This window comes from Lepeophtheirus salmonis, chromosome 5 (assembly GCF_016086655.4).
Source record: "Lepeophtheirus salmonis chromosome 5, UVic_Lsal_1.4, whole genome shotgun sequence".
NCBI lineage: Eukaryota > Metazoa > Arthropoda > Copepoda > Siphonostomatoida > Caligidae > Lepeophtheirus > Lepeophtheirus salmonis.
The window spans coordinates 49598521-49621524 of record NC_052135.2 but is presented as its reverse complement, the minus strand read 5'-3'; the positions used below and the strand labels follow the sequence as shown (position 1 = coordinate 49621524).

Genomic DNA, 23004 nt, shown 5'->3' with positions numbered 1-23004 from the left:
CATTACCGATTCCGATATATTCATTTTGTAATCAATCCAATTTTTATTTTACTATTTATATGGTTATCGATGACTTAGCAGAATGTCAAATATATGACATCAATGATAATTTTATGACCAAAAAAATATAGTATAATAAAACATTTTGGCCAACATGTTAAATTGTGTCAACAAAAAAGCCTTAGTTTTTACCGCAATACAATGGAAATCAAAGAAAGATATTATATGAAATAGTTCTTAGAACTCTGCAAACGATAGTTGCAGATACAATTTACAAGAAATTAACATATGTACATAAAAAACATACAATGTATAGTTAAAGCTGTAAATTCTAAGGATTGACTTGCGTGTAAGATTTTTAGTAGTTGGCAATCAAAACAATATTTTTCAAAGTTCTTTTCATCATGATTTAATTTTGATAAGAGAGCCTTTAAGTATAAAGTAATCACTAGCGTGTGATCATGAAAAACGGAGAGTAACACTAAGGATTGCTTGGGGAGTTATAAGTAAATGTCCTTGATGTAGATGTTAGGATCAATATCAGGAACGGTCATAAATTTTTGAGTGTCCTATGTAAAATGAACTAAAATCCTAATTTGGGTATGGGGTAATAACTGAAGCCAGGTAGAGTGAGGTGAGTAGGGTATGGAGCATTGATAAAAATGTGGTTTCCTTTTTTTATTTCCTTTAGAAAATTTGAATCTTATTTTTTTAGAAAATAATATGCAGAACCATTTAGAACATTTTTATAAATTGCCAGTATTACTTTTATTGATAAAAAATTGCCCCCTCCCTCTAACACGGGCACAGATTGAGACCCATGAAAGTGTAAATTCACTGCGGTTACACAGGTTGCAGTGGCGCTAAGCCGGCGCTGACACCAGAATAATTCTTTCATATGGCCTTCCTAGATACGAGTTATTTCATTCCTCTCAAAGCTGTTTGTATCTAATTTTATAAAATACAAGCTACGGGTTACCCAGCGTTGCTCGAGCTAAGGAGGGAGAGGGAAATCACATTGAAAATGGTTTAATTAATTGAGAAAATTAAAAAAAATATTCAGAAAATAATTATATATACTAATAATTATTATTTGAATATTTGTTGTTTTTTAAAAAGACACCGATAATTATAATTCTTATTCTCATGGATTCTTCACACTGTATCAATCCAGTTAAGGAAGGTAAATAGTAAATTTTCAACGATTTCGTTTTTTGCCCATAACTTTTTTGATTTCGATTAAATTTAGAAAAATGTAGTAATTCGTATAGCTGTATTCGAAACGCCTATCACTATTTGATAAATAACTCAACCCCCTATCTATTATCCTTGAGCTGCAAAAAAGGGTTTTTGGATTTTGGGTATAGCATAAGCCCCCTTATGTGACCTCCTCAAAAATCAACACCCCGTCTTAGCCTGTCTAAGGTCAATTTCAGCCTCCTAGGTTCAATGGTGTGAGAACGTATAAAGGATATCTACACACACAATCTATATTATATATATACAGAAGATAGTTACATCTAAAACAGCGTTCCTTGCTAACTTTAAAATACCCTATATATTTTGTGATCAGCTGCTCTTTCACTCGTCTCACTTGATACGTCATAGCTATTTCATAACTTACTATTTTCGATAAATAAACGAAGTATTAACTTACACTTTATCTCCGTTTCCAAAAGGACAATAACACAGTTTCTCTTTGATCCCTTGTATATATATATATGTATATTGGCTATCTTATTACTTCTATGAAGAAATTTTGGCTATGATATACAAATGTGTAGCTACGCTTTTAATGAAATATTACAAGGTAATGTTATAATACAGTATAGAACAAAAAATTATGTAGGATTTTAATATTATTGTATATTTATTTGTAATTCATTTTAAAAATTGCATAGAAATAATGTAACAATGAGTACTTAAAAGATAAATATAATTTCGTATGATTCACTTATTTGGCTAACTACCACATTTCCTCTTTCTTTTCGGGGGAAAAATTGCGTGATACAATAAAGGTAACGACGTGCTAACCGACTTTCCTCCCAAAACATTCTTCTAGGCGTCAGTAACACAACGTCATTTTTCAATTCCTACTTTTTTTTTTTTTTTATAATTTACAAAACAACGAATGTTTTATTATACGCAATTAGTGACCTAAGTATTTGACTTTTTTATTATTTTATTAAAAAAAATATGAATTGGGAAATATATTCATTCATTTCAACACGGGAAAAGTCAAACTCTATGACCCTTATCATCAATTTTAATTAAATTTGAAGCGAGAAGAAAAAAAAATTGTTTTTTTTTCGCAATTTATTACTATGAAGAAAAAAAAACGTACATGGATATTAAGTAAAAATATTGGCAAGAAACGCTTCTACTTCATTCTAAATTATTTAAACATGGGTATACTTAACCTTTTATACTATAAATATAAGTATAATTTTCAATATATGTAATTAATTAAATTCTTTGTAACATAAAGAATTGCTTTTTGGGCTTTTTTAACAAATTTAAAATTGTATTTATTTTCCTTATTATAAAAAAAAATCTTCAACGAACAAACGATATGAATCTCTATTTTTCTATAAAGGAAATTTGTAGAAGAAATAGAAAATACATGAATCACCAAATATGGACTATAGCTCAGGTATGTACACATAGATATAAATGGCTCGGCAGCACAAAATCAAGCTAGAAATATTTTTTCTCTAAATTGAATCTTGATTGCATTTGTTTTCTTTGATGAATAAACTTATAAATTATATCAAAAATATTCATATTAATCCGTTGGAAAATGAGCTATAAGTAGCAAAAATTCAAGGTTGGCATCATTTAATAATGACTAATTGATAAATTTTATTTAGAATGTACCATATCAGGGCCGAATGAATTCTCGTAATTCAAATAAAGGTTATAACCTACAGTTAATATTCTCGGGTATCTCAACTCACTCTGGAAATTAGAATACAAGGCTATAACAAGATCTGTACATTGTACAAACTAAAAATATATATATAATCTGCAAGGTGGCGTGACAGTCTGTAGCTTGTTGTTTACAAAAATGGGGCATGCTTAGATGAATTTTGACAGTGCCTTCAATGTGATAAACATTCGTATATTATTTTTTTATTTAATAAAATTACCATTCAGGGAGTTGCATTATTTTGCCCCTCTTAGTCGCTTGTTTACAAAAAAGTAAACATTGACCAAAAATATATCTAGGCTGTATGTATATCATGTAAAAAAACCTATGGGACAGTTGTAATCCATCAACACTAGAGCAAGCCACCATATTTTTACCGCAAAAAAGCATATAAGATAACATTAAAATTTATCATCTAACTATCTATCATTTATACTAAAATATTATTCTGATTCTACCCTTTGAGACACCGCAAGTTACACTTAAAACTTTGAAAAATTACTGGTCACAAGAAAAATTATATTAAGGATAAAATTGAAAAGAACGTATAGGAAGCGATTAAAGTCTAATAAATCAATTTTTCTTTTATAAAGTTTATACTCCTACTGTGCTTAGTGCATACTTTGTATTTAGATACATTGTTCGTTAGTAATTCATTGAAAATGAACAACATTCAACGCATGTCCGTTCATTGGAGCAACGTTAATTTCAGTAAGTGTCGTCTTAGCAACATTTATTTCATCAATTATTCATTTTGGTGCGCTTTTTTCATCGTTGTTCATTTCAGCGACATTTTCATATAGTAAATAATACAAGATAAATGACATTATTATGAAATTGCATCACTCACAAGTGCAATGTTTCAAATCATAGCTGGAGCAACTGTGGCTCTTCTTAGATTTTGTCTCGACTCCACGAGCTTCTTCGGGGGGATGAGTTTAAAATACTTCTTGAGCGGGATGGCATTCAAACACTTCAATCTATAGTTACGTGCAGAGTAGTATTTAAAAAAAAAAGGATCTTCTTGGGAGCTCATTTATCAATATGTTAGCTTCTTTAATGAATAAATATTAAACATTCTTAAAGGACAAAATAAACTATAGATAGTCCATATAGTCTATAGCTACTCTTAGTTCACTATTTGAAAATGCTTGCACAAATGAACCTTGCTAAGATGAGACTCGCTGAAATTAATGTTGCTTAAATGATTGCTCGCCCATTCAACGTTATATGTATTATGTTATTGGTTTTTGAGTTGAAAAAAAATGAATAAAACAAATGAGAGGAGGACAAATTTATGCTGAAATTAGTGAATTGACATTTTTAGACATGTTAAATATAATTTATTCAGTCCTTACTTTACTCTTATTTGTTATTGTAAGAATAAAATAAAAATTGACTCATATGGGAACATTGAAAAATTCCGTCTTTATTCCGGATGAATAATGTTCCGTGATTCAGTTGTACATTTTATAGGTCTTTTTTATAAATAAAAGCTAAAAAAACTTACAGTAAATAATCATTTCCTTCTGCTTAACATCCTCACTAAGGAAACTGGAGACTTTGCACGTATAAACCCCCGAGAGGTTAACAGTAGGCTCCTTGATGAGAAGTGCTCGATATCTTTTAAAATCATCCTCATCACTCACTGAATGATTCAAATCTAAATGATCTTTAAATGTATCCCCAATCACTTGTGGCCGATCCATTTGGCCAGGAACCCATTGATAAAATGGTGAGGGATCATTTTCAAAGTACCATTTGATATCTAATTGTACTTTTTCATCTTCCTCATAGTTGTATTGACAGTCAAGTTCGATGTCACTTGTTCCTACTTCAATGAGATCAGGTACATTCAAATTTAGGATTTTCACAGATCCTGTAGAAATTATTCCTGCAAAAAATAAGAGATATTAATTAGTTAATTAATTAAGCATTTCATTTTTAGTGTATGAATTATCATAATCAGGCAAATATATCTCAAAAAAATATATACTATATTTTAGATAACATATACACATAATATTTTTTATTGATAGAAAACACTTTTGTCGACATCAGCTGCCTCTTATAATCAAAAATGAAGAAAAATATATTTATATACAGAGGAGAAGAATAATTTTCATTCAAAATAGCATTTTTAAGTGCAGGAAATAATTCATGATTTTAAATATTCACAAGCATGAATAACTGGAATTGCTAGGATTTACTAGGGTAGACAAACAGACAAAAAAAACTGTTCTTTAATACTGTAAAAATGCTAATATGTATGCGCTATTTCTTTTCTTTTCAGTAAGACACACTAAGCTTGGTTCTAAATTAATATTTCTAAGATCATGTAGTCACACAGTTATAAAATATTAAGAGAACATTCGAACATAAATCCTAGACAAGCATCCAAGCAAACTTTGCTTTATTAATTTAGACATCATAATTTTGTTATGTATTTTACAAAAAAGTTCTCGATAATTACTTGAATCTCCTTTTCGCAGTTTTTCTCATAATTGTGTAACAAAGAACGCACGTAATTTCACATAGAACCATAAACCCAACCAATTTTTCTTTTTTATTCAAAAATTATACTTTTTAATCTTAGAACGTTGTAACTTTACTCATAAGTAGTAATTAGATATGTGAAAAAGGTTAAAATCCCGGGGACAATAATTTTTTTTTAAAGTATGCTAATTTGCACTATAATAGTGCTCTTATACATAGATTAATTCCTTCCTAGTTTTTTTGGTTAAATTTAAACGTATTATACAGAAAGAGGCACTTATTTAAATTGCAGTTACGTTTGTCAAGAGTTTGAATAATTCTACATAAATGGAAGTATTGAGTCAATAAGAAAATTGTTTTAAGTAGCATTTATTTTTTATAAATCAGTTTAACTTTTTGATAAATAATACCAACTACAGCAAAGAGAAATAAAAGCGCATTATAAGTTCTTTTATTTATAACATATATGATAGAGTAGACAAATGGATCATTTTTTATCTATTTATATTTATAAATTCTAAATTTATTTAAAATATAATTTAGACTGAAAAAAATAGATATGACATATCAAAATAAAGGTCATTTGATAAATGTCTTAAAATAGAGCTCCATTATAATTATACCTTATGGAAATATTTTCAGAAAACGATATTTTCAGGTCATATTTGACCCAATTGTTCATCTAAAGGGGTAACAACATTTTTCTTTTATAAATTTAGTCGAACAAGTATAGGAATGTAGCAAAATAGCAATACTGATTTTGATATCGAAAGCGGTTCCAAAACATTGATATTGAAGCAAAACTGGTAAGGATAATAGTAGTAATACACTTTCTAGATAGTACATATATTGTGAATAGTGACGTGTCAATCTTTATTTAGGACTGAAGGCTGCCGTCCCATTCAATCTCGGTACGGTACAGTTCAGTCCTGCATATCAGTCCTAAGCTTATAAAGTTCAGTCCTTGATGACTTTATTTCTATTTTTTAAATCAGTTATATTACTGACAGTACAAAAGATGGACGGTCTTAAAGTATCAAGGACTTGTAGGGCTGGTCTTGAGTGTACTGGATCGAATAAATAATGACCAATAAAACAATAGTTGAGATTTAACAAAAAATAAATCTTCAGTAAAAATCAAGAAAGGGGATACAGGTTTAAGTAAAAGAATACTTTAAACTCAGGGGCGTTGGTAGCTTTCATCATTAGGTAGGGGGGGGAGCTTAGCCCCAAAAATTGTCAACAACGTTGTATAATTACTTATATAAATAGATTTATTAAGTATATGAATATACATTCAAAATGTGACCGCGTTGCAGGGATGAATAGAGGGAATAGAAGCAAAAAATGAAGGTAGAAAAAAAAAGACAGAGAGAGGGATGTTGAAAGATACAGAGAGAGAAGAGAAGAGGGGAAAGAGAGGGAGAGATATATAGAAAGGTGAAAACAGGTTTCTAATGATCTCGGAATTCAAAAAATATATCATAGGAATATGCTTGGTTATTTTACACGTCTATTTAATAAATTTCAACTAATATGCTCGATCATTTGGGATTCCATGTATGATAATACCAAAATCAGACTCATTTATAACATATGATTTAAGAACTTCAGAAACATTTAGGGGGAACTAGCCCCTCCCCTAAAAAAGATGACTAGCAATGCTACCGATTATGCATATTCAATTATTCCACCCAAAATTTTATGTTGATATAGTTTGGTCAACAATAGGCCTGGTATTCTAACTTCTGGCATAACCACGATATCAAGTAATTTTAACTACAATTTTCGTTTGATGTGTGTGACTTAAAAAATCTATGAATTTATAATTTTTTACATTTGGAGTAATAATTTTTCCTTCTTTAAGTGCAATTTGTAACGCCTACAAAGAATGAATCAAATAACTTTTTAATTGAAATTGACGATAATTTACCGAATAATACAAATAGAATCCACATCCAACTTTTAGTAAAAATCAATCTATCTTAATTTTGTCTTAATGGGTAAATACATATTTGGTTTGGATTTTTCTTCATGAGTTTGTACGATTTTCTATCAGCTATTCATAATACCAATCTACGCATTTAGATCAATCTTAAACACGAATGAGCAAAATAAGGAGAGGAAAAAAACAGAACAGAATAAACAACATAAGCAGGAGGGGGGGAAATCATTTGGAAAAGATAAAGAAGACGTAAGAATATACATATTATTATTATCCCAGTAACTATTGTATGTGGTTCTATCATCAACCAGAGTAATTAGTATTCAGACCATGCTTCATTACATATCTTCTACCCCTTAAATTCCGAAAAAGATTTACTCTCATAAATAAAAATAGCATTAATTATGAAACTTAATTGGAGGGTCCAAAACGGAGAAAAAAAATATTTTTCATTTAATAAGTTGATTTTTGTATTTGAAGTATGCTTTATGTACGAGAGTGGTCTGGAAAGATTCTGACCTAACAAAGCAACAAGATATTTTTTATTAATTTTTATTTTTCAACGTCGTCTCCTTGTAACTCTATACACTTCTCTCGGTGATGCTCCTATCTCTGTTAACTGTCTAAATTATAATCTGGGGTTTTCCCTGCAAAATAATTGTTCACGAGACACTTTTTGTTTTTACTCAATTACATCAAGTTGAATTGAGTTAGACCCGTATAATTCTAGCACAACAAGCATATATATACTTACTATTTTTAAATCTATGTATTTAAAGGTTAGACTTTTAAAAATTAATGTATAATGACAGCTCCATACTAGATTTTATTTGCACAAAAATACTCACACCAACTCACTCAAACAGTGAGTAACTGTTAACAGATGCTAGATAGATGTGACTATCTTTTATTACAAGTGCTGTCATCCTCACGTTCAGGAAGAAACTTCATAGACCCCCCCCCCTTGAGATTACTTGACCTGATACAGTGGTTCCAAAAAACTGATTTTGTGGACAACCGACATGGATGTATAAATTTGTATATCATATGACATGCTGCTATCCTAAAAAAATATTTCGGAGGAGAGCAGCTTAGCTGTCATGATGTTTTATTACGCCAGCTTGAGCAAGTATGATTGGGGAAGAAGGTAATGAACACAAATCCCACTCTGTATCAAGCATTGACTAAGGTAGGAAGTACTTTGACCTCGATCCTCATTTCTCCTCTAAGTCCTACAAGGACTTACACTTATAAATACCTTTTGTTGTTCCTCTTTATTATTCATAAGCACATGCACAAATGATTAATGGAGATGTAAAAATCAGTGCAAGGAAACAATTGTATAATTTGCTTTTAGAAGTTACAACCAAGACAAGGTAACAGGTACAATTTTTAACTTTTTGCAATAGCTTGAGGCTCTCATAGGTCTAAAATATGGATCTTTGATAAAACATTATCATATCGGGCTGTGTTTGGAAGATTATTGAAAAAAAATCTCGACTTTTTGGAGGTATTTGGACAATTTGGAGTTTGAAGGATCATGAAAGTAGATGGAAGGCCTCATTCGGTGGAAGAGGGTGATGGTTTGTCTTTGGTGTAGTATCAGGGGGGCTTGGAGCCGATCCGTGGACAGAGGGATGAACATATTTAACCGGGAGTTGCGCTATGCAAATCCGTCACATCTGACATTTATACTCTTGAACATCAAGAAACCTGCATTTAGATAATGATCTCACAACTCACAACTTCCTCCACATAATGAGAACTTCAAACTGCTTTAATGATTTTCGAAAGTGCTAACTGTCTGGATATCTCGAAAAAGTCAAGATCCCTTTCCTCCTACTCCAATAATACACTCAATTAGCGAAGTCTTTCCTTTAGTTTTAAAAGTTTGCAAGGATTAATTTTCAAATATCCAATTTCGAGATAAAAAGAGTGCGGGCAAACTTATAAAATGTTTGAATTTCATAATATTTGTTATTCATGATCCTTTCCCATAATTTCTCATGACATTTTCCCTGGAAATTAGAAGCCTTTTAATGAGACTTTAAAAGAATGGAAATATAACTTTGTAAAGTACTTTTTTCTTTTCATAAAATTGAATTTATTTTCGTAGAAAAAGGAAAGACGACTTATCAGTCGTCTTTCAAAACGACTTAGTTTCTATCAACAATAATTTATTTATGATAAAAGTACTTATTTGCTAGTATACTTGATACGGTTGGATTTTTATTTAGGAATGAGTGCATTAAATATTTTTAAAAGATATGCTTATTTGACAGCATCGATTAGTCTATATATAGCTAAGACCTATAAATTAAGACTTTATATGAATGTATCTATTTATATAGACATAAAAAACCTCCAATATCACTAAATATAAAATTTGTTAAATGATGACATTATAAATTATTTCTCCTTTTGTCAATGGGCATTCTTGGAGCTGTACAAAATATGACAACTATATGTGTACAATATTGGCAATATGAGCCATATGAACCCATGAAAAGATTTTACACTGATTTATAAAATATTTTTATAACCTACTATGGAAAAAGGATCAAAATAAAATTTCCCATATTTACAAATAATAAAACGTAAATAATTGAAACGTTTCCCTGAATAATCTTTCAAAGCTAATTTAAATGTTGCTTCTACAAGACATATTTAGATACTTGCAGAAAAAAAATGAATATATATTTGTTTTTTTCGGATACGAATTGGTTAATTCAAATATACTGAGTGAGGACGTAAAACTGACAATAGGATTTAATTATTATTTGTGTTTTAATAACAATGTTTCGTTACGACATCATACAAAAGCTGGTACAAAAAAAAAGCAAGGTTTTGTAATTATCACCTGTCTCTCAGAGTAAAAATGTTTGAGCAATAACAAAAAAAGCAACGCGTGTGCGATTTTCTCGGTACACGTGTCAGTGCTGAGAAGGCTGCTGAGACCGTTGGCATCTCTATCCGGACCGCTTACAACATCAGTAAGTCAATTATAGCATCATGCAGCCAAGAATAATCCAATTTTCTGCAGCAACAATATGAATGACTTCTAGCCTGCCTCCATGTGGCCCTCCTCCAACCCTGACCTCGCCCCCTGGACTTTGTAGTTTGAGGAGTCTTGGAGAAGAATGTCTACTGTCCCTCCTAACCAAGTTTGGATTCGCTCCTAGCTGCCATCATGACAGCGTGGTAAGACATGGGTGAGGCCTTCATCGTCAAGACTTGACAATCTGTTTGCCGGCCTGTCGAAGATGTTATTGCTTGTGAAGGAGGTTTTGTGTTGTATTAGTCTTGATCAAATAGAAAATCACGTGTTTTTATAATTTAGTCATTCTACTACAAGTTTTGGGTCCCCATTCTGTTGACTTAAAAGCAATCAGCCTAGAATTATTTTTGTGAAAATCGATCAGTAATTTAAAATAATCGATTAACTTCTTAGCTTATATTATAATTGATTAGGAGGAAGTCATGGTTTTTAACTTTTTTATAAGTGACTTTGGTTTTCATTAAAAAACTGCGACTTTTAAGACCTTCAATTTATAAAATTAGAAGCATCCTACAAAAGCTCAAAATCATACTTATACCTTATGCCCAGAAATAATATCTTGCTGATATAAGGGTGCATAATGTCTCGTAAAAAATTGTATAATCCTTCTTTTGAATTAAATCAAATATAAAAAGACAAATTTTTTTTTCAATTTCTTCTTTTTATCGCAGACATTTGTAATCAACTTTATTATAGGTCATACTTTGCTAAGGAAAACACCTCACCTTTTAATAAAACCCATATTTTGAAATAAAGGCATAAACAGATTTTGAAGAGTACATATAGATCTAGTGGAATGAGGCAGTATCATGCATGACGTAAATTGTCTAGTATTTTAAGGTTAAATATCATTGAGACTTGCTTATTAAATAAATAATTACAGGCCTTTAAAGTTTTGTTTATTAGACCGGGGATATTTTTTGGCAGTCTATATCTAAATATTTTGGATATTGCATAAGTTTTATGATATCCTTTTCGATTTACTTGTTTAATCATTTCTCAATTTTTATCTCATTATAACGATCAACTTGAAGTCCTTGTCTACAACATATAAAATATAATGTCGAAAATACTTTAATGGCCTACAATGGACATAAATGTTATATATTTAAGCACACACATCGAATGGTTGTTAGCCTTTAAAGCCTTTATGTATACAAAACATATATATTTATATATGTATTTTATAGCATTATTAAAACCTTTGTAGGCCTTGACAAAAAAAAGAATTTACTTTCATTTGGTAAGAAATGATTCGGCACTTTTACTAAGCAATAAAAAAGTTTTTTAAAAGAAGATTATATTTAATGTATTTATGTAGTTATATTAATAAAGCAAAGTTCGTTTGTCTGCAGTTGCCTTTATGAAATAGCAACAATATTTTGGGTCATAGTTGAATAAATAACTCCTAGAAATGTCGGGTACATCCGTAGTACCCGACATAAATTAATTAAAAGTACATGGTTGTAAGAAACCTAGGAAAAAACTATGATTTTTGTGCGAGTCTGAGTCGAGAATGAAGTTTAAGTTGAATGATACTTTAGTGATACTCTATCACGAGAAGTAATTATTTCAAATCCCTAACTCTATTTTAAGTTGGGTTACCAATTCTATCATTTGTGTATACGGAATGCATATTGTAATAGTCCATCCTCAATAATTATCCTTTTCAATGTACAGAGGTTCTGTCTTTAAGATGTATCTTGTTTGATTGTTTTTTTTTTTTTTTTTAGGGAGGGGGGAGAGAGAGAAAATTCTACTTCAGTTTATTTTCTTGCATCCAAAATTTAAACTTATCAACCCATTTTAACCCGTCCAGACAGGATACATTTTAAATTACAGAACCTCTATCTTTTGAAAGGGAAAATTGTTTAAATATGCTTTTGCATAAAAGGTTAAAAAAATGCAATAAAGTTAACATTGTGTTAAGTACGACTGGATTTTTACGAATAGTGAGCATATATCTGTTGATTTTTTCATTCAGATAGCATCATCAATATGAAAATACAATTTAGCACAAAAATTATATAAGTAAAGAACATTTATGTTCTAAATATTATTAAAGTCAAAAATTCAGAAAATTGGTTACTCTTACACGAACACTTATTAAAAAATATATTTAACAAGAAACAAATCATCAAATCTTATATTATCTACAGAAAAAACATTTCAAATAACAACAAATGTATTTCTAAAAAATGTCAATAAAGCACTGCATAATAATAAATATTAACTAATTTAACATATATGACATTTAGACAATCAAAAACTTATTCCAAATTAATTTGCCCTAGCCCCCACTCACAGTAAATCGGGACTACTCTAAAACCGCAGATTAATCAGACTTCACAGCAACTCAAGATCGAATCCCTAGCTTTAGCAGTGAGCTGTTGATTAGGAATGCAATTTGTCATTTAAAATTCAACATACATAGAAACCAGTTACTTTTTAATTAAAATTTTCTTACAAATAATAAATGATTTCCAAGAATGTTATTAGTAAATACTAATCATTATAATTAACGTCGAAGATGATGATCAACACAAAAGCTTTGATTACATCTTTTATTTTCTTTCTTTTTGAATGAAAATTGTTTTCGTACATAGAAAAAAATATGAGACAAAACAAAAGATGTGGCTATTGTTTGAGAGATTCTTTTATTTATTAAGTATTTTTTGTAGGCGGGGATTCAATATTATTTTTATTAGTTATTAAAGTCGAGAAAATATAATGATAAGGGTATAGATAGAGACACGGATCACTCAATCCAAATACATTTTTTTATATGAGTCCCGTCAACACAAAAGCCAGTTAGAGTTACTTTTTTCAAAAATTACACATTTTATATGATTCACCTAGGGATATATCGGCTCTAAATCTAAAATACACGTCTAAATGGGACACAAGAGCCATCCCATATAACAATTTTTGGGAAATGACTTCCCCATAATGTGATTTCAAATACTGCAGATTTCGCATAAAGTGGGGTATTTGAAAGTATTCTTATTCTGACGTATAGTGCAGTACATAAATTTTAAGAAACGATAGATTTGGGTAAATAAGAATTTTTTATTTTTTGATGAGATCGTTCATATTTTCATTTTTATTCATGTAACAGAAGTGTATAATTTTTCATAGGGGGACTACCCAGTAAGTATTTGATTTCATACAGCTAGCCTTAAAACTTTTGGTTATTAAGGAAACTTGCGATTAAAAAGTTTGATGAATTCAAATGTTTAGGGTCCAATTTTTTAAACTTTATGAATAAAAAATTTTTGTTGTCCAAACTATACTTAAAAACAAAGGAAAAATATTAAAAAGTAGACATTATTAAATAATATTCCACTTTTTACGGGTTTTTAGTACTTAAAGAGTCTCCCTACAAAGCGGATTTCATATTCTAAGGATTTTTCTTATTCTCAAAAACCGCAAAAGCGAGGAATCATTGTATCAGATAAGAGAAAATTTACAAGATGCATAGTTACTGAGGGTGGAAGGGGACAAAACATTAAATCAAGTTTATTATCCTTGGTAGAGTGTATCAATTCAATGCTACTTCTACGTGAATAGTATTCCGGGATGGCATAAATGACGTCATGGAGCACAGAGGACAAAAGTTTGAAAAAACCTTTTCTAATAAATATATAATTTTAGAAATAGAAAAAGTATTTGTTTTCTATGAAAAAATAGGGTATGAAGCTTCAAGAAGATCTTTAAAAAAATTAAATTTAAAAGTCAAATAAAATATTATGCCCTAAAAAAAGAATCAATTTTTTTTTTTTTTTTTTGAAGGGTAATAAAAAAACATGTGGATTAAGGAGGGAGTAAAAATAGAAGGGAATAAGTTGAAAAAAAAATTATTAGAAAAAACCCTTCGAAATAACTCCATGAAAATGTAATATCTCCCTTCTTTTAATAAAATATTAACATCAGAATAAATTGTGCTAAGAAAATCGCAAAATCTGTCATTTAAAAAATACCTAGGAAGAACAACTATTATCGCACTTAACAAATACACGTATAAATTTATCAATCCATTTGGGTAAAATCTTTAAAATAAAGAATTCACTTTACGTCAAATGGTTATTCTCAAGCAAGACTAGAGACCTAACTATTCCTTATTTTTTTGTCAAAAAAAAATCAGATCCTTCTAAACATAGACCCCTATAGAAAGCTTCTATCTGTTGAAGCTTAAATCCCTGGTTACAATACAATTAAAGAATAAAAGAATTAGAGATAGTATTTGAAAAGTTTTATCAGTAAAAATATGTTCATAAATCAAATCAAATCTTTAAACTATAACGAACATTCCTGTGTATCTTAACCCATCCCAGAAATTTGAATATAAAATATATAATTGACCAATAAATGTCTATGAAATATTGGGGCGTATATATATTAAAAAATTTAGAAATTTTTCTTGATCTTTGCTCAAAATTGCTTTTATTTTTACTTACTACATATTATGTGGATAATTATTCAAAAGGCACATATATTAAACTGTAATATATTTTATGACAATTTGTAATTTGAGGACAAAGTAATGCTTTTGTAGGTTCTCAAAAATAATAAAAAAATGTGAAATGATAACATAAAGATAAATTATTTTGCTCTTTTAACAAAAACCTTTTTTTATATGTATACATAGAAAAAGCCAATAACAATAGAAAAAAACTAACTAATAAAACTAATTCGAATTCGACGAATATTTAAATTTGATTATAATCATAAAAAATCCATTTGTGTTACAATTGAAACCTTTTTAGTCATTTTATTGAAGAAAAAACTATATATCTTGGGCGAAGGGGTTATGTAAAAGATATGAATACAAAAGGTAAAATGAAATAAAAACGCTCATAAATGGGTGGAGGAAAAAAATCAACTGATTCCCTATTAATATTTTATATTTAATATAATACATTGGTAAATATATATATATATTTTTGAAATGATATTAATATTTTTAAATTCTCTTTAAAATAGATCCATATCAAATGTGATAACAGGTGTAAGGTTTGAATTAAAATAATTTAGCATTTTTACTGATCTCATTGACGACAAGAAGCTAGCTTGTTCATAACAAAACTATAATCCAGGTCGTGAAAAATATTTGTCGAAATATATGTTATTTGGCGACACAAAATCTATTTTATAAGGTAGTAGGTTATTTTTTTTTTTTTAAGGTCTCTATTTGCCATTCATATAATTTCATATTTTAACATAAAAACACAAACAAAAAGAAACAAGAAAATGCAGTAACAAGCAATACGTAACCCCCTATGTCATAATGCATTCATATAAAAAAGTAGTAAGTATTATAAATATTTTAAAACATCGTGTGAAATTTTACAATATTTAAAACTCTTCAAGTGTCCTTCTCCTTCCTTGACCTTAGGGTGTACAAATATCCTACACCTCAGTAAGGATAGCATTCACTTTTTGACTGTGTATCCGGCTAAAAAAGATATAAAAAAGTAATGTCTTTGGAGCTCGCACCCGCAAAAGATACCTATAACCGAAAGAAAGTCTCTTTATATTATACTTAAAAGAGGACATTCCCACAATAAATAATTTGTATTCTCCATTATACAGCAAAAAGGTAATCTTCCACGTTTGTCTTTATAAAACTTACTTCCTACTTTCAGAGTACCGTATAATTTACAAAAAGTAAACAATTTTTCTGCCGAAGTTAACTACTAAAAGCTGTAAAAACTTCATGTATGTTTCTTTTGATTTTCCTTCGTTCCAGATATTAAATAAAAGGATTTAGTTTATTTTTCTACTAGATTTGTAAAAAATATAACCTATTGGTTTTGTGAAAAAAACCGGGAAAATGACAGTTTGAAGATTACTTTTGTAAAGAGTGGCTTAGCCATCACGACATTTTATTAGATCACAGAGTGGGGACACAGAACTCGCATTATCATGATTTTATTAAAAAGAATTTGATTTTTATCGAATCAAGAAAAGGCAAGTCAAATCCAATTTGTGATATACTATATTTAGCTTTTTTCTATTTAATAAGTTATTATCTACAAACAATTACAGCCTCGATACGCCAGCGAACAGATTGACACCTCTTGATTATGAAAGCTGTGTTTATAACATACCACGCTATCATAATGGCTGTCAATCCAAATTCGTATAAGAGATGAGGCAGATATTCTTCTCTACGACACCACAAACTGCAAAGTCCGAGGGATTTAGTTTATGACTAGAGGAGGGCCAGATAGAGGAAGGCCGGAAGTCAGCCATATTGTTGCTGCAGAAGTCATCGTTACTCTTGGCTCTATGGGATTATAATGGACAAATTGATGTTGTAAGAAGTCCGTTTGGAGACGCCAGTGGCCTCTACATCCTTTCCGGGACTGACACCGGTACACTTGTTGTCATTTTTGTTGTTGCTCCGACATTTTTAAGCTTGGGGGCATGGGATAAAAACAAAAAATGTTTATTTTTGTTTGTGCTGTCATTTGCATGGTAATGAAACCTTGTAATTAAATTTTACTGCACGTTTTGGGTCCCCACTTTGTAGCTGCGTGCATATTTTTCTTCATCAAGTGGAAATTTTGTGATTTTATGTCTAAAAATATCGACTATGAGCTTTTAATAAATATAAAATTTGTGATGTCAATAAAAATAATCTATTCAGATATAATTTAACTAAAACTAATCAAACCACATCCCTACTTTTGCCCATAAGAGCTTGCAAGCAAACAAATAAATGACTCAGAGAATATAACAAAGTCACAAAACAAGAACAATGAAGCACGTTTTACAAGAAGAAGTGGCCCACCATATCAAAAGAAAATAAATATTTTTAATGACATCATAACTCTTAATTAATTATACGAATCTAAATCTCGGTTATAACAAACACAAACAACACGTGCATCAAAGCCAGTTTTTGTAACATGCTTTCAAAAAATCAGCTCTTAACTGGTACACTTTGTATAAATCGTTTTATATTTACTCTTTTTTTATAAAAAAATATGTAAATGGAATGGGAATTTTAAATAAATTCTTAAGGTACTAAAAATAAATTAAATGTAAAGAATCATTTGTCAAATGTCTCCACCCTACGAAAAAATATAAATATTCATTGAATATATGTATTTCTTGGCGATTAGACATCCCATGTATTTATTTATTCATTGGGGGGTATGTATTTGACTAAGATACAGGGTCAATTTGTTAGAATAACTCAAAACTATTAGATGCAGAGTGGGAAAATAAAAAAACTTTATTTTAAAATTTACCTTATTGGTAAAATTATATACATGTTAAGATTTTATCTAAGTTTTTACTTGTACACAGGGTCATTGTACAAGTTACAAATAACAAATGAAACGGTGACATAACTCAAGAGGTAACAAAAGGTATTTCGATTGGCAGTATGGCGTAGAATGTCTGTAGTAGATTAAATTCTTCCGTCTGCTATAATATACGTCAACTATGGGTAGAGTTGCATAATAAATGATTTGTCAGTATGTGAAGAAATAAAAGAAAGCGAAAATTAACGTGGTAATCCTGACAATTGTAATTATTTTTAGAAGAGAAGCGGCTTCATTGTTATGACGTTTCATTAGATCAGCTGCAAGCAGCTGTGAGAGAAAAGAAATCCCACTCCTAATATAGAAAAGCTATATTAGGAGTGGAACTACTCTAATTCTACTCTGAGCCCAACAAGGATAGATACTGAGTAACTACAAAAAATATAGTGCTCGTCTGAGGTAATGTTTCTCTACAGCCCTATCCATGGCAAAAGGTAGAAATAAAAATATAGTAACCAAATAAGTGCCATTAAATATGCATTTTTATTTAGATATGAGCTGTTCTACAGTTGTAGACGAAACGGGAGAGTCACTTAAAGGTTAATTTTGGGATAGATTTTTCTGGCTAACGAACTCGTATTTAGGAAAGAATTAAACCCATTTATCCAAGGTATTAGTTTATCTCTGGGTATTATAATTGCAACATTAGTTGATTGGATAACTTGATAGAAAGTATCTGACCATTGCATAGACAAATGGCAATTTTGGTCGAACCTCGACTATTGCTGTCAAAGCCAAGCGATGCTTCCAAGAGTTAAACTTGAGGACATGGAAGTAACCGCTTGGATTTTCTGAAAGGAAAACTGAAAAACTTGGTCCAGTTTCAATGACAATTTTTGACCTTTCAAATATATTCTGTCTCAATCCTCTCCAGTTTCTTAATGTATTCTGATGTCGGGTGCTGGCTGAATAATGCACCATCCCTAGAATACGTTCAGGATGGACAGCAGTAGGAGAACTAACCGGCAAACCTTTGCGAGGGCACTACAAGTTAAAGTGACTTTTACATATGCCCATACTTATAGTATGTTTTTATGTGATGTGTAGCAATAAATATTTTAAATAATAACCATGACACCTTTAATAAATAAAAAAACACACTTTACATTGCAGACTATTAAAAAACCTCGCACGCCTGTAGGTAATATTTAATACAATTCTACCCATGTACATAACGTAAAGGAAGACCACACAATACATTGAGTGGGCGGTGAAGGCTCTTACAACTTAAAGCAGTAGTTGAATAATAAGATGAGGCATCGTGTTAAAAAGATACCTATCAAAGTTTTGAATGAATACATATCAGATTTATAATTTGCAAATATAGATAGATAGATATGTATATGACATGTTATATCTACGTATTTTAGTATTATAATCTTTCTTTTACATAAAATAGCATTGTGCTGTACATATATTATATATTTCCATAAGGCATGGATACATACATCTAGGCGACACAAGGAGTATACATTTCTGCATTAACAATGGCTTTTAGATGAAATCCGAGATCAACACACTAAAAAAAAATATCTTTTTTAATGTGTGTTCTTTTTTGCATCTCAAAGTATACTTATATGTAAGTAACAAACATATGGATAATATATTACAAGGATTTGAGAAATGAAATTGGTTAGTGGAAAAACTTTGATATTGAGTAAAAGGATTTAGATATTTGTCAAATCGTAAATAAAGGATCAAAAATATTTATAAGACTGTATGTATAGTTTAGCTTATATGGATGTCAATCAGAGATACACATATGTTTTCTACAAAACACGAGAAAAAAATTGATTGTTTTTAATGCTAACAGAAAGCAAATCAGAATATATTAAAAACATGTTATATTATATAAAAATTCTCCAAATAAAATCTTCAACCATGATAGTAATAAAAAAATACATATTAAAGTACCACAAAAAAATTATTCCAAATTCATTTCTATTAATTTGGTCAAGATAAGTAAACAATTTAACCTAAAGTCTGGAATAAGACATATTCTATTTTTGAAAAAAAGATAAAATTATGAAAAATCAATATTCATCGAGGAATATTTTTTTTATATCAGAGATACTTTTTGAAAAATATGATACAGAAATAAGTGCGAGGAGCTTATTTTAGTTTTATTAATGTGTTTTCTCATTATAGGAGCTTGTTGATGTGCAAGATTTAAAGATTTCCTCACAGTTTGGCAAAGTAACACAGTTCCTTTTATCCGTATTCGGAGTAAAACTTACCTATATATATATACTACTATCTCATATTTCCAAATTAAGAGGATTCATTATGTCTGCCATTAATCAAATTTTATTGGTATGTAAAATTGTCTGTAAACTTTTTAATATATTGATTATTGAGTATTGGCTATCTACAATGGAGAATAACGGGCTTTAAAAAGTATTCCATACTTTTTATGAATTATTTATAACAAGTTTATTTTTTCTATATTATTCGTTAAGAATTAATTGGATTGATTTCACTCATCAAAATCTCTTATTTTTGTATAATAAAATATATACTTAGGCTTTAAAAGACCTTCAAATAAAGAATTCAAAGCAGGTTTTTGAGTGCATTGATTGATAAACAAGACAGCCTACATATTAGTATAGTAGAAAGAAAATATTAATATACAAATAAACTCATTTGAACAATTTAAAAATGCCTCAGGAAAATGACTTTATGCCACACCTGTAAAATTTGTTTCGATTATTAAATAGTTAGTAATAAAATTTGACCTAAGTTGTTCTTTTTAGAACAAGATATAGTATAATACAGTTAAACCTGTATCATGTGGTCAGGCAAGGGATAACTTACTTCTTGGCTGACTCACTGTAGCCCTGACCTCAACCCTCTGAACTTAACATTTTGAGGAGTCTCTCATCTAAGTTAGGATTCGATCCAAGTTGTCTTCATAACTGCGTAGTATGTCATGGACACGGCATTGATTGATAAGAACTGTCAATCTGTTTACTGGTATGAGGAGGCTGTTATTGCTTGTGAAGGAGTACATATTGCATAAAAGTATAACTCAATATAATATTTAAACGTATCACAAATTGGGATTGAGTTGTCTTTTCTTAATTTCTCTGAATTTGTTATTTAGTAATACTACAGCAATTTTTGGGTCCCCACTCTGTTGTCATTTTGAGAAAATTATCTAAATTAGTTTCATTTATTGACAAATGTTCTCAAAATATAAATCAAACAGTAAATTGAATGATGTGCCATGTGATAATTTTGAATGATTGTACAAAAAAACAACTTTAAAAAAAAAAAGGATTTCATTACATGATTTTTTCCCCTATCTCTTGTTAACGGACTGAGCAGTTTGTATTTTTGTTGTTGTTACTTTTGACGAAAAAAGCTAAGCGGATTTGAGAAATAATAACATACTGGTTTTTTTTCTACTGAGCCTCACACTCTTCTAGGGTTTCTTCTAGTTAAAAGCATTTTTCATATCCACGTCTAGTCAAATAATATCTACATATCCAAATGAGATACAATATGTGTTATGTATGTTAATGACACGGATCTAATTCAAGCCTTTCATATTAATCAACAAAGACTGACATACAAATCTAACTTTGTTAGAGTTTCAGGGAACACAAAATCCAAGCGCAACATGCTAGGGCTATGTACTTCTTTGCTCAGGCTACTAAAATTTTACACTCGTTGCCTGAGAGGATACTTCAAAAAATACTAAATAACTTGGCCGACTGAAAAAAAAATGGGCTAGTTCATTTAATTATAAGCTATTAAGAGGGTAAAGTTTCACTCTGAAAGGCTAATTGGGATTTAGAAATTTTGTTTGTCTGTCCAGAGCAAAAGAGCAATAATTGAGACATAATTATTTTGAGATAATGGAGATTAAAGTTTTTTTAATCAAAGATTTCATAACATGTTTAACTTAGCATAAGGTATTGAATATTTTCTAATAATATTTGTCAAATATGGATTATTAATTGTATAAAGTTTCCTTCTTGCAAACGATACTTTATCAAATAAATCATATTAAATATATATGATGCAAATTAGAATATAAATATAAGTATAATTCGTTAATTTAAATAAGTAACGTCAATATTTAATTCGTTACATTTGTCAGCAAACACTATGGATTGAATAAAATTTGCACTTATATGTGTATTTAATTGGTTTATTTCACAAAGTATTGTTAGCGATCAGGGTGGTCTGCATCTACAAAATTAAGATCGTCACCAACCATGATCTGTATTAGATTATGTATTAATAATTTTTACAGCTTTAATAGTGTCTTTCCCTTGACTAATACCTCATAATTTAACTGCGTTAGCCCTTTTTCTCAATAAAATGGCGGAGACACCTGGGGTACTGTCTTGCAGCCATTGTACACAACATCTTACAGAGCCAAAAAAAAGTATTAGTCTCTCTTTTGACCATACATTAGATTGGGGATTAAAATCAAATGAAAAAAGAGGTAAAAATGTCTTCATTTAATAGTATTCTATATCTGGAAATTTATATTTGTAAATTGAATTTAAACAAAAAATTACACTTTGTTATAGGCCTTGTTAATAAATACATACATGCTTCAAAATGAATCACCTTTATTTCCATGATAAAAAGCAGGCTTTACTTGAACATTGCCAACTTATTTCGCTTGTTTTCTTCTCCTTAATATTTAATATAATTCTGCATAATGTATACATATATAAACAACTATAACGCTAGCGTTGAAAAACTATTCAATGAATCTCCATAGAACATTAAGCCTTTAACATTTAATGAATGCGTTTTTATTTAATACTTTGCTTTATTAGTAGAATATAAATAAATTAAAAAAACTTAAAAAAATATCAAATACATTAGGTATCGTATACATGTGTGTCATTAACACAAAACCAACAAAGAATGATTTTACTTTGCAAAATTGAGTATGGTATTTTTCATCAAATAATTATCGTCAATCTATATAACTGTTATGATTTATACATTGGTAGCACTGAAAATTGGACTTAGTGATTAAAGCAACAAAAACTCATGCAAAATAAAGATATGCTAGATATAATTTAAAATGAGTCATATCGTAGCTAAATAAAGTATCATGTATCAAATAAAGGCTTGAACGTATAGTTAACATTCTTGGGTATCTTAATTTATCCCAGATAATTTGAATACAAAGCTAATTACTGACCGAAATATGTCAGTGAAATATTATGCTGGATTTACTATGTGTCATTTAATTAAAAAGCAATTTCGTGAT

The 23004-nt window shown here is 29.6% G+C and overlaps 1 protein-coding gene across 1 annotated transcript in view; it reads right to left on the bottom strand.

Moving 5' to 3' along the window:
* LOC121118241 (uncharacterized) overlaps positions 1-23004 on the bottom strand; it is a 55853-nt gene that overhangs the window by 31724 nt on the left and 1125 nt on the right. Inside the window, exon 2 of the mRNA XM_040712800.2 lies at positions 4440-4823. Coding sequence (XP_040568734.1) covers positions 4440-4823 — 384 coding nt within the window. The remainder of the gene's footprint in view (positions 1-4439; positions 4824-23004) is intronic.